Source organism: Castor canadensis, chromosome 4, assembly GCF_047511655.1.
Source record: "Castor canadensis chromosome 4, mCasCan1.hap1v2, whole genome shotgun sequence".
Taxonomy (NCBI): Eukaryota; Metazoa; Chordata; class Mammalia; order Rodentia; family Castoridae; genus Castor; species Castor canadensis.
This window is the reverse complement of record NC_133389.1, coordinates 164,379,255-164,393,411: the sequence shown is the minus strand read 5'-3', so window position 1 is coordinate 164,393,411 and position 14,157 is coordinate 164,379,255. Positions and strand designations below refer to the sequence as shown.

Below are 14,157 nucleotides of genomic sequence, written 5' to 3'. Positions count from 1 at the left end.
AGAGTGGCCCAGAAAAAAACAAGCATTAGGGAGTCCTCTGATTGACAGAAATTTAGTGCTAAGATTGAAAGTCGTCACCAGTGTTTTCACTTTTTACCTGAAAGAATAAATTTCATCTAGTCCATCTTCACCTTCTAAAGACATCATCACCTTTTCCACCATCTGAAGACCTTCTTTTTGCTGCTCAGTAATTCCTTTCTGAGGAAAGGTAGGACTGTGTTGATCCAAGCCCAAGTTGCCATTTTCTCTGTCCCCACTTCCATCTTTCTTGCCAATTGGGAAAGGCAAACTATCAGGAAAAGATCAGCAATAGTTAAGAGGACAAACTCTGATGTCAAATAATAAACTGGGTTCCAATCCTGTCACTTCTATCCATTAGGTATAGAAAAGTCAGTCACTCTCACCAAGCTCCACATTTTTCAACTGTCAAATGTCATTTAACTACCTCAGCCAACACTCTTTCAGTTTGAAGTGACTGAAACTTCTTTGATTCAGTAAAAGGGAGAGGGACAGGATTTATTAACTTATATAATCAAATAATTCAAAAAGCAGGGTTATATATGAATAAAGGCTCAGGTCTCAATATCTGATCCTCTTACTATCTGTCTCCACATTTTGCCTTCATTTGCCTTTATAATGGTTTCACTCTCTCAGAATGATCCCTTCTACATTGCTTCTGAATAGTCAAGCTCTATTATGGTCTCAATATATCCCCCAAAATTCCTATGTTGAAACTTAACCATCAATGTGCTAGTACCCAGAGATGGGGCATTTAGGAAGCGATTGTCATGATGATGGAGTCCTCAGAAATGGAATTAGCGGCCTTATAAAAGTTTGAATGGCATGCCCTTTTGCCCATTTTTCTCTTTCTGCCACGTGAGAACGTAGTAACAGGGGCCACCTTGGAAGCAGAGATCCCTTATCAAACACCAAATGTGCTTTGGCACTGTGATCTGGACTTCCCTGCCTCCAGAACCGTGAGAAATAACATTTTTTGTTTAAAAATTACTCAGTCTAAGGTATTTTGTCAAAGCAACAGGAACAAACTAAAATAAATTCACGTTGCCCAGCTCCACGATCTAAGAGAGACTCAGTGTTTAAACCTGTGGTCTCAAATTCAAAAGAAAACAGGAATCAATGATAGCCTGAGGGCCAAATCTAGAAGATGTCAGTTTTCACTGTAGCCAGGAGATTAGAAAAAAGGTATTATATTAGGAAGACCAGGAAAAAAAGAAAAGAAAAGCCTACTAATGTATAGGGATTAAATAAGAGAATGGATGAGGAATGCAGCTCAGGGGCAGAAAGAATGCTTACCATGCATAATGCCCTGGATTCAACCCCTAGCACTGTAATAAATAAATAACCAAGTATTTAAAAGTCAAATATTATTGGAGACATTGAATTCCTACACAGAAATCAGAAAATTGCTAGACATAAGTAAAAGCCGATTTTATTCTTATGTTTCACTCCAGCTGTTTTACTGAAATGTGAACTTGGTTGAGATAACCAAGTTAATGAAAAATATTAAATAATCAATAGACAAACTAAAAAACAAACCACCCACATATATTTTATGACAACGTTTTATATGGTACTTCATAAATGTTTTCAAGTAATCAATTTCATTTAACCCTTATATATTAAATTAATAGAGATTTCTGCCTCCATTTTCTAAAAGGAAATTGAAGCAACTAAGATGAAAAAATCTGGCCCAAATGATAACACTAATAAGGAATGGAGCAAAGATTAATTATCTGTCCTAAGGGCAAGGTTCATTCCACTGAAGCACACCACTTTACCTTACCTCTGGAAACTAAACAGCTGAATTTGGTAATCTCTTTTAGTTCACTCAACATTGTCTGTTGGTTAACACTATATAGATGGCATTTTTAAGCCAATTTCTCTAGTCTTTTACTTGCTATACTTAAAATAGGGTTTTTGTTTAAATTTTTTCTACACCTGCTTAGCATGACAGATTGACATGTCACATTACCTGTCAGATAAAAAGCTTCCATGGAGCAAGGCATGGAACTTTAGGAATTCGGTTTACCACAGCACTGACCAGGAAGCAATGTGAAAAATTAAGAGTCAGGAAGTTTAGAAAAACAAGTTGCACTAACAGTTCTTTCTACCCTCTGACCACAATTAAGCTCTCTCAGTTGTCAGTAGAAGAAACTAAAAACTATGTCCAAGGAACAAGCCTGCTCAGAATACGACACTTCTTTTTGTGTTGCTAGAATTTTTTAAATCTAACTAGAACAATCGATCATACCTGGAATACGCCAAACAATAAAACCATACACTCTATGCTACTGATTTATAGCACAGGGACAAAGCATATTATCCAAGAAAAAGAAATGCAACCAGTCAAGTAATAAGCAAGTAGATGAAAGAACTATGTTCCTTCTTCTGCACACCTTACTGTGTGACCCATATCAAAAAATAAAAAGATAAACAGCAGCTCTTTCAAATTACATTGCTAGAAGTATGGTACAGTGTGCTTTAACCATGTGGAGGCATCCTGAGATCATGAACAGGGAACAGAAGCTGAGTTGGGTTTCTGAAGTACTAAGAAAAATCTCAACTCAATAAGAAGTGTCACTTAAAAAGCACTTAATTTTTCTGAAGTACCATCTTAAGAAGTATCAGTTTGAGGAGTTATTCTGAGCTCTTTTCCAATATTCCTACAGAAAGGAGATGTCCCTCAGCAGGGTTATGAGGTACATACATTCAAGAGAAGACTTTAATTCCTGATAGCAGGTATTTGAAGAAGCTGAAGGTTTACCACTCTGAGCTAGAGGCTTCTTAGTATAGCTCTCAATTTGAAAAATGAAATGTTCCTAGAAGATTAATAATTCAACATCTTATACTATCACTGTGCTTTCACCAAAAATAGGACAAGAAAAAATAGATTTCACATGCAACAGAAAGGATTAGTGTAGTGAAAAGAAATTTTTTTATTGGGGATATAAGATACAGAAAGTGAAAGATGGAGGGGTAATTCAAGTTATTGTGAGACAAAGGACTCTCGTCCTAATAAATTGTTAAATACATGTTTTCTCCCAAAATTTGTAAACCCTATCTCTAAATATATATAAGCAAATTACATTTTATATGTGTGTGCTAAATGTGAACATTATATGTGTAATAAAACGATTCCCAGCGTGACACTTTTGTCTATCCAAAATCACTGTCTATAGATACAGTTCTCTAAGTGTGTAAGAAAAAAAAAATCAATCTGATAATTGTTTGGGTATAAACTGAATATCCTCAAAAGGTTCTTATAATTCCTCAGTTTTTTGAATCCAAAAACAGTGCGCAAATAATCAGCTACTGAGCTCAGTTCCTCTATACCACTGTGACTCTCATCTCTATAAATAGAGAGAATAATCAGTAAATGTAAGCTGAGTAGTCAGTCATTTGACAAATTTCAACTCAGCCAAAAGAGAAGACTCTCGTGACTGCATTAAGAGTCCCACTCACTGCATTAAAGTTGACAGGATCTGTCTGCATACATTGTTCTTAGGATCTTACAAGAATTGCAGGGAGATGCCATATTTCTTCAAATTATGAACTATAATATCCACTTGATCTTTGCTGAATGGACTGCTGAGGTCAGTGAATACTTCAATATGCCTCTTCTCAATCTTCTTTCCTCTAAAAGAGAGTTACCATGTTAAGAAAACATTCTGAATTAATTTCTATGAATTCAAAAACACTTGCTCAATAAGCAGATAGTGATGAAGGACTGAACTAGATACAGTTACTAAGTGTGATTACATTCTCAAAGTCTACATATTGCTAATGCTCTGTTGAGTTCCTATGAAACACAAAACCAATTCTGGCATACTTCGTACTTTGAACATCTTGGCCAAAATTTCTCAGCATTGTAAAAAATATTATGTTCCTGAATTCCTACCTTGAATTCATAACACTTAGCTTAAAGATATGATCACTGCTCGTGGGCAAAATGTAAACAAGGGACTGTGCCAGTGTACTACAACTTCAACCTTGCAGGTTCACTTTCTGAACACCTTTCTCTGGTTCTACATTCAGGGTTAGTGGCAAGATGTTGGAAAGGATTATACAAAGACTGAGAAATAATAAGGGATGTTAGTGGAAATGTCTTTCCTATAGGCAAAAGTGTGTGTGTGTGTGTGTGTGTGTGTGTGTGTGTGTGTGTGTGTGTTCAAAGACATATATTTTCAAGGCAGAGTAATTAATAATGAGTTAGGAAGTTGGCCAAAGTTACTAGGCACTATCACTTATGGATCATACCACTTACTATTTTTTAAAAAATGTTTATTTCTCCAGAGAAACTCCCACCAAGTAAGTTCCTCCTCTTTTAAAGTCAGAGAGGTTGAACTCCTGAATTCTATCAAATGTTCACTTTGCCATACAAATGTGCTATTTGATTAACACCACATCACACAATACATTGAATACATCAACCCATATAATTTTTTGCAGAAAGGCTCATTTCTGACTTTCTTCAGATGAGACACTTACACAGTTTCACGTTGAATCACATCCATACACACGACCAGTGCATCCAGAACTTAGCTAGTTAAGGGTAGGGAAAACACCAACAGTTCCTTCATCCCACAAACATACAGGGCTTCATTTTGTTTTGTTTTTTTCCAGCAAAGCCCACAGGGCTAGAAACACTGTAACACTGGACTATGTGATGACTTGAAAATATTTGACCAAATGCCCTTCCAAATTTATTTCATTAACATATTTGCAGAAATGCTATATATCAAAGTATACATTCTTACACACAGTGTGAAAAAGAAAATGAAAGGTTAATATAATACATTTCAGTCATTAAACCAAAAATTACAATGCCATTTAACAGTATCTAGAACTCATTTTTTGGTGATCACAGTCCATTCTTAAATATGAAGTAAGCTATAATGCAGTATCTATAAGTCTCTCCTAACACAGCAGCACCTCCAAGTGATCAGGAATGGTACTACTAACTTTTTAAAAAAAATACCTAGAATAGATATTTATTAAAATTCAGGCACCTATGGAAGAAACTGGAAATCTGTTTGGATATCAACCTACTTTTTGGCACAAAAACATTCTCCATCTAGAAAAAGGTAGAGAATGCTACAAACATCCTTCTGAACCTCCAAACATTTTTAACCAGCACTACCACCAAACCCTCTGTATATATTCAATATAAATATACATATTCCCTAATATTTTCTTCCTCCTATGCCTCCCAACCTCTCAATATCATTAATGCAAAGAAAAAACAAGTGAATGGAAGACCTGGAGCCAGGCATTCAACCTGATTAATTCTACACATCACCTCCCTCTTCCTAGAGCAAAATATCCCCAGATGCTCAGAGCTGGGACTATCAGAGAGGCTCACCAAACTGGATTATGATTCCCCAGATTAAAGGAGATTTCTTAAGTCTTCTCTGGCTAAAAAAGGATACAGTCTGCTTGTTGAGAACCTGGTTGGATTCTTCTTTGAATGTCTTCTAACAAATCAAAATCTGGTAGCATCAGGTGTCTATGAACTGTGATGTGTTGATACTGGTCCTCACCAGCAAGAGCATTCTCAGTACCATCTGTCCCAAAAAGGACTAACGCAATCTCATCCTTGCTCTCAGAAAACACCTAGGGAAGAATATTAGAAGGCTGAAAACTGTATTATACAATCTGGAGGCAACAGATAACTAACCTTTCGGGAACAGTACAATCATACCTCCCTATGGCAGGTCCTTGAGGTCTGGACTAGATGAAACATGGCACTTACTGACAATGACAATTCCTAGGTTCTGAGTAGACTTTTTTATTAGCTGCAAGTCTACTATTCACTCCAGCAAAAGTAAAGGCAAGGGAATGGGAATGGCAAATGGTCTTGATAGAATTTCATTCTTAATGAAAACTAATCATGGACAACTTAGAGGGTTATTTTTCTAGAATATATATCCAAGGTTAAAATTTCCAAGAGACTAAAAAGCAAAGAAAACTTGCAAGTTCATGCTCATATCCCAGGAATTTCACTGGCAGGTATATATAGCCTGAGAAATTTTTGCATATGTATGCAAGGAGACAGTGGATAAAAGTTTACACTTTGTCACTACTTAAAATAGGGCAAAAATTGCAAGCAAAATATCCATCAAAAAGAGAACACAAAAATACATTGCAGAATATTTACACACTAGAATAGTATTACTCATTTTTACTAGTAAAAAATGAATAAATTTGTGCAACATTTGTTAACATGAATTAAATTCAAAAACATGAGGTTGAGAAAAAAGCTGCAGAATTATATGTATCACAAAAACACATTTATATACACTTTTGACAGCTTTATACAATTCTAAATATTACTAATGAAAACCTATTTATGCCAAAGTAAATAAAATATGCATGGTAATTACTGCCAAAATTCTAAAGAAAAGAAAAAAGAAAAGCTTCAAGTTCTTTACAAACTGTTTTATTTAAAAAAGAAAAAGAAAAAGAAATCAAACAAATATGGTAATACATTAGGATTATATAGCATGAGACAACGGGAAAATAAGTTTCCACTACATTATTCTCTGTATTTATTTCTTTCATGAAACATTTCATAATAAAACATAAAAATGAAAAATAGTATCTGACACAAAAGGCAGTCCCACTCCCAACTAATTATTAACCCAGGCTTTTTACATTGATGGGACAGAAAGAGTGCCCTGTGGGGAGAAAACAGAATTCTGTCAGTCATCATTTTTGTTTGGTCTATTAAACTCCCCATAACTCCAACAATAATTATAAGTTGTACATGGAGTAAAGGTCCCTGCTGTCAGGGTTCAAGAATATTTAGCATACTGCCTGTGCAAATATGTGCTTCCTGATAAAAGTTCATCTTAAGGCAAGGTAATCCTGCTCCATTGAAAACCTTGGGTATGAGAAAGGAAGAAATTTTGAGTGAGGCATGGGATTGGCCCCACTTAGATTCTCATGGACGGAGCAGGGCCAAAAGTTAAAACTAAAGCATACTTCTGTCAAAGAAAAACAAACAAAACACCAAACCAAAAAACCCTAGGGGTTGAGAGTGTGGCTCAGTGGTAGAATACCTTCTTATGCATGCATAAGGCCCTGGTTTCAATCCCTAGAAGCATGGGGGGCAGAAAAAAAAACTTATATACAATATTGAGCATGGCAATGAATACTACCAACACATCAGTACAACAGGTCATCAGAATTTAAGGAAATTGAGAATGACAGTTGGGAAGAAGAAGAAACACCCAGAAAAACAGCAGAGGTATAGCACCTAGTGAATAAAGCAGGGCCTCATAGACTTAAGCAAAAGTGACAGTTGGCAGTCTTACAAAGCAAAAGATATAATAATAACTAACACTTTCATAGTGTTTACAATACGCTAAGTATTCTTCTAAGCAATTTACCTGCATTAATTCTTATTCTTTTATTTTTGTGAGGGACAAGGGTTTGAACTTAAGGCTCACCTTTGCAAAGCAGGCACTCTACAACTTGAGTCACACCTCCAGTCCAAATAACTGTGGTTATTTGGAGATGGGGCCTTACAAACTATTTGCACAACCTGGCCTGAAACCTCGATCTTCCTGATCTCAGCCTCCCAGGTAGCTAGGATTATAAGTGTGAGCCACTGGTGCCTGGCTAACTTAGATTAATTCTTTTATTCTTCAAAATGGTTTATGTGAGAGGTATTATTTTTCTCACATCACACACAAGACTGTGATAGGTATCACCAAAATGGCTACCACTCATTCCCCTTTCCCATGTATTTGCAGGCTGCTCTTTATATAAAGAAGGGGAATTTAATTCTTCACCCTTAAATGTGAGCTGGCCTTGGTGACTTGCTTAACCAATAGAAATGGCTTTCTAGGATTTCCAAAACTAGATCATAACAAGCCAAACTGGCAGGATCTGTTAGAATAAATACTTACTTTTGGAACACACCTCCTTAGAACCAGCTGCTACACTGTGAGAATCCCAAGCTACATGGAAAGACTACATACATGTAAGGGTGCTGATGGACTGAGCTCCAATTGAGTTCACAGCTGCCATAAGATATCATCCTCCAGCCATGTGAGTATACCATCTTGGACATCTCACCCAGTTGAGCCTTCAGATGACTCTAGCCCCAGCCTGAATCCAGGAACAACTATATAAGAGGTTTCAAGAGAAAAGAGCCCAAGTGAACCTACCCTAATCATCCCACAGAACTGTGACTTCTGATATTAAGTTTTGGGGTAGTTTGTTATACATCAAAAGATAATTGGACTAGGCACAAAGAAATTAAAGGACTTGTTCAAGATCACAGAGCTAGTAAAGGACATGGCAGAGCAAGGATTCAAACCCAGGGCATCTCTAGAAATTGTACTTTTAAACATTACTTTATACTGCCTCTTGTTTCTGATAAAAACTGTAATATCCATTGAAAGGGCCAGAACAGAAAGAAAATAATAGGTGAACTTTGCATGCGAGTACATGTAAGAAAATGCCCCAGACTCCCCAAAACACATTATGAAGAAGCTGGTATCTTGCATTAGTAGGTGAAAGCAACAAGTACTTAAAACATGGGTAATAAGCTCAAGGTCAATCTGAAACTTACCTGTCGTTGAACAAACATGGTCATCACCTTCTTTGCTTGTTCAAAAGGGGATTCTTCACCAGGAAAAGAGTTATTCATAGAAAAGCCCACATCCATACACAGCACAACAGCTGCCTAGAAACACAGTCCCAAAGAGTACATGAGAAAGTAAGTCATAAGGAAAGACTGAGATATGTCCCTTGCCTATTATACTGAACTTGTACTGGTAGTTAGGGGAGAACATGCTAACGGAAGAGGATATGTTCTATACAGAGAATTCATGTAAGGCATACAAAGTTTCACTTTGGAGAACTACTAAATTATCCTGATATTCCCTAAAAGCAAGAAAGTTATCTCCAGAAGGAGTACGCGGCAGGTAGCTTCCACTTCTTTTTGGTCTCAGCCACAGAATAAAACACATGGTGAGCAGATAAGAAACCAGCCTGCATTCTACACTTAAGTCCAACACCGTACAATTGAGCCTAACATGCATGAGAGAAACTGTAGTTGACTTGCACACCTACATATATGAAAATAGATACTTTTGCTGTCACTGAATGGGGTGGTTTGCTATGAAGCATTTTTGAGGTAGTAGGTGACTGCTTACATATACTTAAGATAGCACATTCCAATTGTTTTGAGTCAGGTTATAAATTAGGGATCTGAAATGACAACTAAGACACCAAATCTATTCTAATAGAAGACACAGACATGTAACAAATATTACTAGCACAATGTTAAATGACAGAGGTGTGGGGTGGGTGCTAAGGTACAAAGGAGCATCTAACCAAGACTGCTGGAGGAGACAGAGAGGTATAAGGAGACAGAAAAGGTTTCTTGAACCTGATTCTTGGGTGAATCTTAAGAGTGAGGAGTCAGTCATGTGAATAAGGAAATTACAGACAGAGGGAACCATATAAGCAAAGGCACCAAGTCATTAGGCAGCAATCACATGTTGGGGACTAAGAAAATAAGGCAAACAAACTAAAAGTAAAAAAGGAATATATGCAAAGTTTTTCATGTATATTTGACATCCAAAATTTAAGTGAAAACAAGTTGGAAAAAAACCTGATCTAATAGCAACTCACAGAGTAGATTATAAAATGAGTCAGTATGATATGGCTTCAGTGTTCCATCCCCCAAAATATTTTAGGTTACTTCAACAGTATAGTGAATTCAAATATAGAAAAGAAGCGACTTTTAGTTAAAAACAAAAACAAAAACAAAAACCAGATTAGCAATCGAGAGACCAGATCCAGTCCCATCTCTACTTCTAATTAGCTGAGTCCTTGGGAATGTCACTTGACCTCACTGCTAATTCAATGAGGCAGGAAATTGGACTACATGAGGTCTAAGGTTGTTTCCAGAATTAACATTCCTTGATCCTGACTGCCAGTCTCTTTGTGTATTATACCAATCAACCCCTGAGCAATCATGGATATATCTTATGAGGAAGGTTATCACTGAACATGAAATGAAGGATCTGGAAAATATGTGACTTAATGAACAGTTGGAAAAACTGGATATTTGGGCCAGATGAGATTACCTTAATAGTCATCTTCCTCCCTAAATATTTGACAGGTGTGTTATTAAAAAAAAATTGGTATTCAAGAGAGGTAATAGGTTCAACAGATAGAAGTTGTAGGGAGACTGGCTTGACTCTATGTAAGGGGAAAAATAACATTTAGAAGTGATCAATAAAGAAACTACTGTTTTCTGAAGCAGTGATCTCCTGTCCCTAGAAATGCTTGAAAAATCTAGATAAGTTCCTATCAGGGGGAGTTATAGGTGAGTTCTGAATTTAGTTATATCTTTAGCAACACACAAAAAACTACTTTCCCCAAGTTCATAAAGAATTGAACATAATGCACTAATATCAAGAGATGTCTGGAGTAAAGACAGCTTATTAGCAAAAGGGGTACTAATAAAACTACAAAATTCCTTTGAAAGCATTAAGATTACATTCCATAGTTTCAATGCCCTGAGCATAAAAATCTAAAAAAACCAAACCTGAGTCACAAAACACACTGTTGAGTTTACTTAATACATGTTTACAAATGTTACTTTCAAACTAAAAACTCTAGATAACTAAAGGTCTTTTGCTAGAAATCAGGGACACAGGAAATTACATCAAAGAGTTTAACAATATAAAACTACTTTTCTGAAGAATGGTCCATATAAAACTGTGAATTCCTTCCTGGAAGCAGTAAGAAAACTAGGAAAGAGAAAGTGGGCAGCATAATAACTCTTCATTTTCACACTGAAGCACTATATCATGTTAGGATTTTATTTCAAGTTCATCTGCCACAAATAGCTCCTCCACTGAAGCTACAAGGTTCCTGCAGCTGAGGAGAAACAAAGGAGGTAAGCAGCATCATTATGAGTTCATATCAAGACATCCCAACAGGGAGCTGAAGGGACTAGAGATCAGTTGTTCAAACTCTTGTCTTATTTACCTGTATTAAATGAATGAATGAGTGGGTGAATGGATCTACATCTCCCTCTAGTGATCCAAAAATTACTTTCAAATTCCTTGTAATTTGTTATTAATCTGGGACACCAAGGGTCATCGATAAATAACCATGCAGAGATTCTCCAGGGCTTTGAGAAGAGCCTGGATTCAAATTCAGATTTTACCACTTATGGACTGGGTGATCATGCTCTAATCAGTTCTTCAGCCCTCCCTATCCCACTTGCAAACTAGGATAATAGTTTTCACCTGACCAAGGGGTACAGGATAAGCTTTCAATAAATTCTAGATACACTTTACATTTCAAGGTAGTTCATTCATAAAGTCCTTGTCTGAAGTTCTGTGACAAGCCTGTAGAAGAGAGGATTATCTTGGCTAGCTTCCATTCTTCTATAGATTTTAAGAATTCAGGCTCGGAGGTGGGGCTAGCGGGTGGAGTGGGATTAAGAGGCAGAAGCAAGCAGAGAGAGAGGTAACATGAGGGGCAGGTGGGAGAGCGGTAGGTATACGAGAAGAGTGGGTAGGACGAGGGGTGAAGGGTGAGTGGGGCTCAAAAAATCACTCCCTGGCTTTTTGCCTAGGGCATCTGTCGATCCCAGCCCTCCTGATCCAGCCCACCAGCATGATCTTGTCTCTCGCCCCACTCCTTGGCACCACTGTGATCCCACACTTCTTGCTACCTCCAGACCCCCGTTATGGGTAAGGCCCAAACACCTGGCCTTCTCTACCTTATTCCCCGACCACGCCATGTTGCTGGTCCGCGGGCGCCCTGGACGCCTCTTCCGGGCGGGAACCTGCGCCGCAGCGATTAGGTTCCGGGTTCCGGCGGGCTCGCAGGCCTCCGCCTGCCGATCCAGCCACTTCTTGCCGGGCCTGCAAGGGGCGGGGGAGCAGTGAGCCACAGCTCTGAGCATGCGCAGATTCCCGCCGTTCCTCTCTGGTAAAGAGTTGGTGTGGCATTTGAGCTTCTAAAACACTAGTACTAAATTAAAACTAATTACTTTTCCAGAGAATCACTTCCCTTTGTTCTCACTAATAATAATGCCTTCAGCGTTTTGTGTCAGTGCTCTGGATTTATATTCCCTTGAGTATGTGAACAAAAAGTCACTTAAACGCCCCTGAAAGTCTCAGTTTCTTCTAAAAAGGGTGTATTGGAAAGCTTTGCAGGTGTGATGGCCTTAGGACCAACTCCTGAAGAGTGAGAGTTTTTCCAGGCAATTAGGAAGTGTCACTGGAGGACAGATGAAGGGGCTCCCACATCTTCCCAGTTTCCATGCAAAAGCACAGTTCCTTGAGATCCACAAATATGAAAGGCATTTCAAGGTGTCTCACAACAAGGAGCCTCACAAGGTAAAAGTTTTAGCAAGGACTTATTTTAGTATAACAGGATAAAGTATGGGGGAGGTGGAGAGAAAGAAACATGAGCAAAGACTCAAAATGGTGATCCCCGACTTTTAGTTTTATAGTGGAGGTCTGGGGCCATACAAGTGGTCAAAGATAATGGGTCTGGGTTGCTGAAATGACTAACAGGGATGGGTCACCCTCCCAAATCACACTGTAAATCACAGAGAATAGGATGCTTTAGAACTTCCTTTTCCTAGGCAGGCACTCTACCACTTGAGCCTCACCTCCAGTCCATTGAACTTCCCTTTCCTAGACATGATTATTCTCCACCCATCCAAGAATCCTTGTAGCTCTTTCACATCTCATAGAGGAAAGCAGAAGCAGGTAGCTCTTCATTGTCTCCCTGTTTCTGCAACTTAGCATCTAAAAGATGGAAGGGGGCCAGCTGCTTTGGCCCTCCTTGTTCCTATGTCAGAGTCTGGCCCTTTAAATATTGATTAAAATATAATTTCCCTGTCTCCTCATCTATCTATCCTGCTCAGGAAGGGTATTTGACTTTGCAGAGAAAATGGGATGTGTAAATGCCTGGAAGCAGAGTGATGCTCTCATGGTAGAGCGGCTGTGGTTTGGAAAAGAGAAGTTTAATTTAGGATAGTCTAGGGAGATAATGTAGAAATGACAGCAGTCTATCACAGCGCTCACCACCCCCTTTCAAGGAAACCCTTCAACCACACAGCTTTCCCCTCTGCACAGAAATGACCCACAAGTTACAGGTGGTTGGACAAAGGGTCCAGAAACCTACAGTGTCCACAAGCTTCTCCATCCAAACTGGAAAAATAAAGTTCAATCATATTCTCTCCCTCTTGAAAATTGGGAATGGGAAAAGCAGGAGCTAAAGCTGAAATTATGAGAATCCATGAAGAAAAGGAGCCTTGAGGAAGCCACAGTTATAAAAATATTAAAGCCAGCGAGGCAGATGCTTTTCAGTCTATGCTCAAAGCCCAAGAGTTTCTTCCAACTTTTGACTGACTCAATTCTTTCAAAGCTGAAATACTATTTTCAATAATAGTTTTACTACAGCTGGTAAATATAATTATGGAGAATTACTGAAACTGGAGTTTTGGACCCAAGGCCCAAACTCCTGAGATTCCATATGCCAGGTCCGGCCACCCTCCCCTAAATGCCAAATAAAGAGGCATGGTGAAGGCAGAGAAAGGAGGTTTATTATGCAGCTTGGGACATGCCATGGAAAGAGGCAAAGTAAGCATTCTGCTCATTCTCAGCCACCATCTGGGGTACAGACATGAACTATAGGGTTAATTACACAAAAAAACTGGGGGCCAGGGACAAAGGTATGCATAGTTAAACAGTCCAGTCATAGGTGTGGTTTGGTTAGTCTCATGACTGGTGGGGCCAGCAATCTTGGTCATGCAGGTGATTTGGTGGGTTCCTGACTGGTAAAGCTCACATCTTGGTCAGGCAGATGATCTGGTCCAGTTTTGGAAGTTATCAACTAGAGGGAGTAATCTGGTTCCTGTTTGAGAGGACTCTTGGAATAATTGTCCTCACTGGGAGAGTGACGCTTCAGATGGCTCCAGTTCATTGTCATAAAGATATTATCAGTTTTGTCCTTTTTGAAATGCAAGGTGATTATATAGTAACTGTAAAGAGAATGGCTTAGAGCAAAGACAGATACAAAGTGGAGACAGAAATGCCAAGGTTTTCCTGTTTTTAGTTAATTTGTGGGCTCAAGTAAGGAGTC

At 38.4% G+C, this 14,157-nt stretch overlaps 1 protein-coding gene across 2 annotated transcripts in view; it reads right to left on the bottom strand.

Moving 5' to 3' along the window:
* Xrcc5 (X-ray repair cross complementing 5) overlaps nucleotides 1–11,906 on the bottom strand; it is a 96,081-nt gene extending 84,175 nt beyond the window's left edge. For both annotated transcript variants that reach the window (XM_074071673.1, XM_020158574.2), the window contains exons 1-6: nucleotides 11,780–11,906; nucleotides 8,603–8,716; nucleotides 5,451–5,634; nucleotides 4,510–4,558; nucleotides 3,535–3,657; nucleotides 98–289 (exon numbers count right to left, since the gene is read on the bottom strand). In XM_074071673.1, the coding sequence (XP_073927774.1) occupies nucleotides 98–289; nucleotides 3,535–3,657; nucleotides 4,510–4,558; nucleotides 5,451–5,634; nucleotides 8,603–8,716; nucleotides 11,780–11,800 (683 nt within the window). In that variant the 5' untranslated portion in view covers nucleotides 11,801–11,906. The remainder of the gene's footprint in view (nucleotides 1–97; nucleotides 290–3,534; nucleotides 3,658–4,509; nucleotides 4,559–5,450; nucleotides 5,635–8,602; nucleotides 8,717–11,779) is intronic.
* Between the last annotated feature and the right edge of the window lie 2,251 nt (nucleotides 11,907–14,157).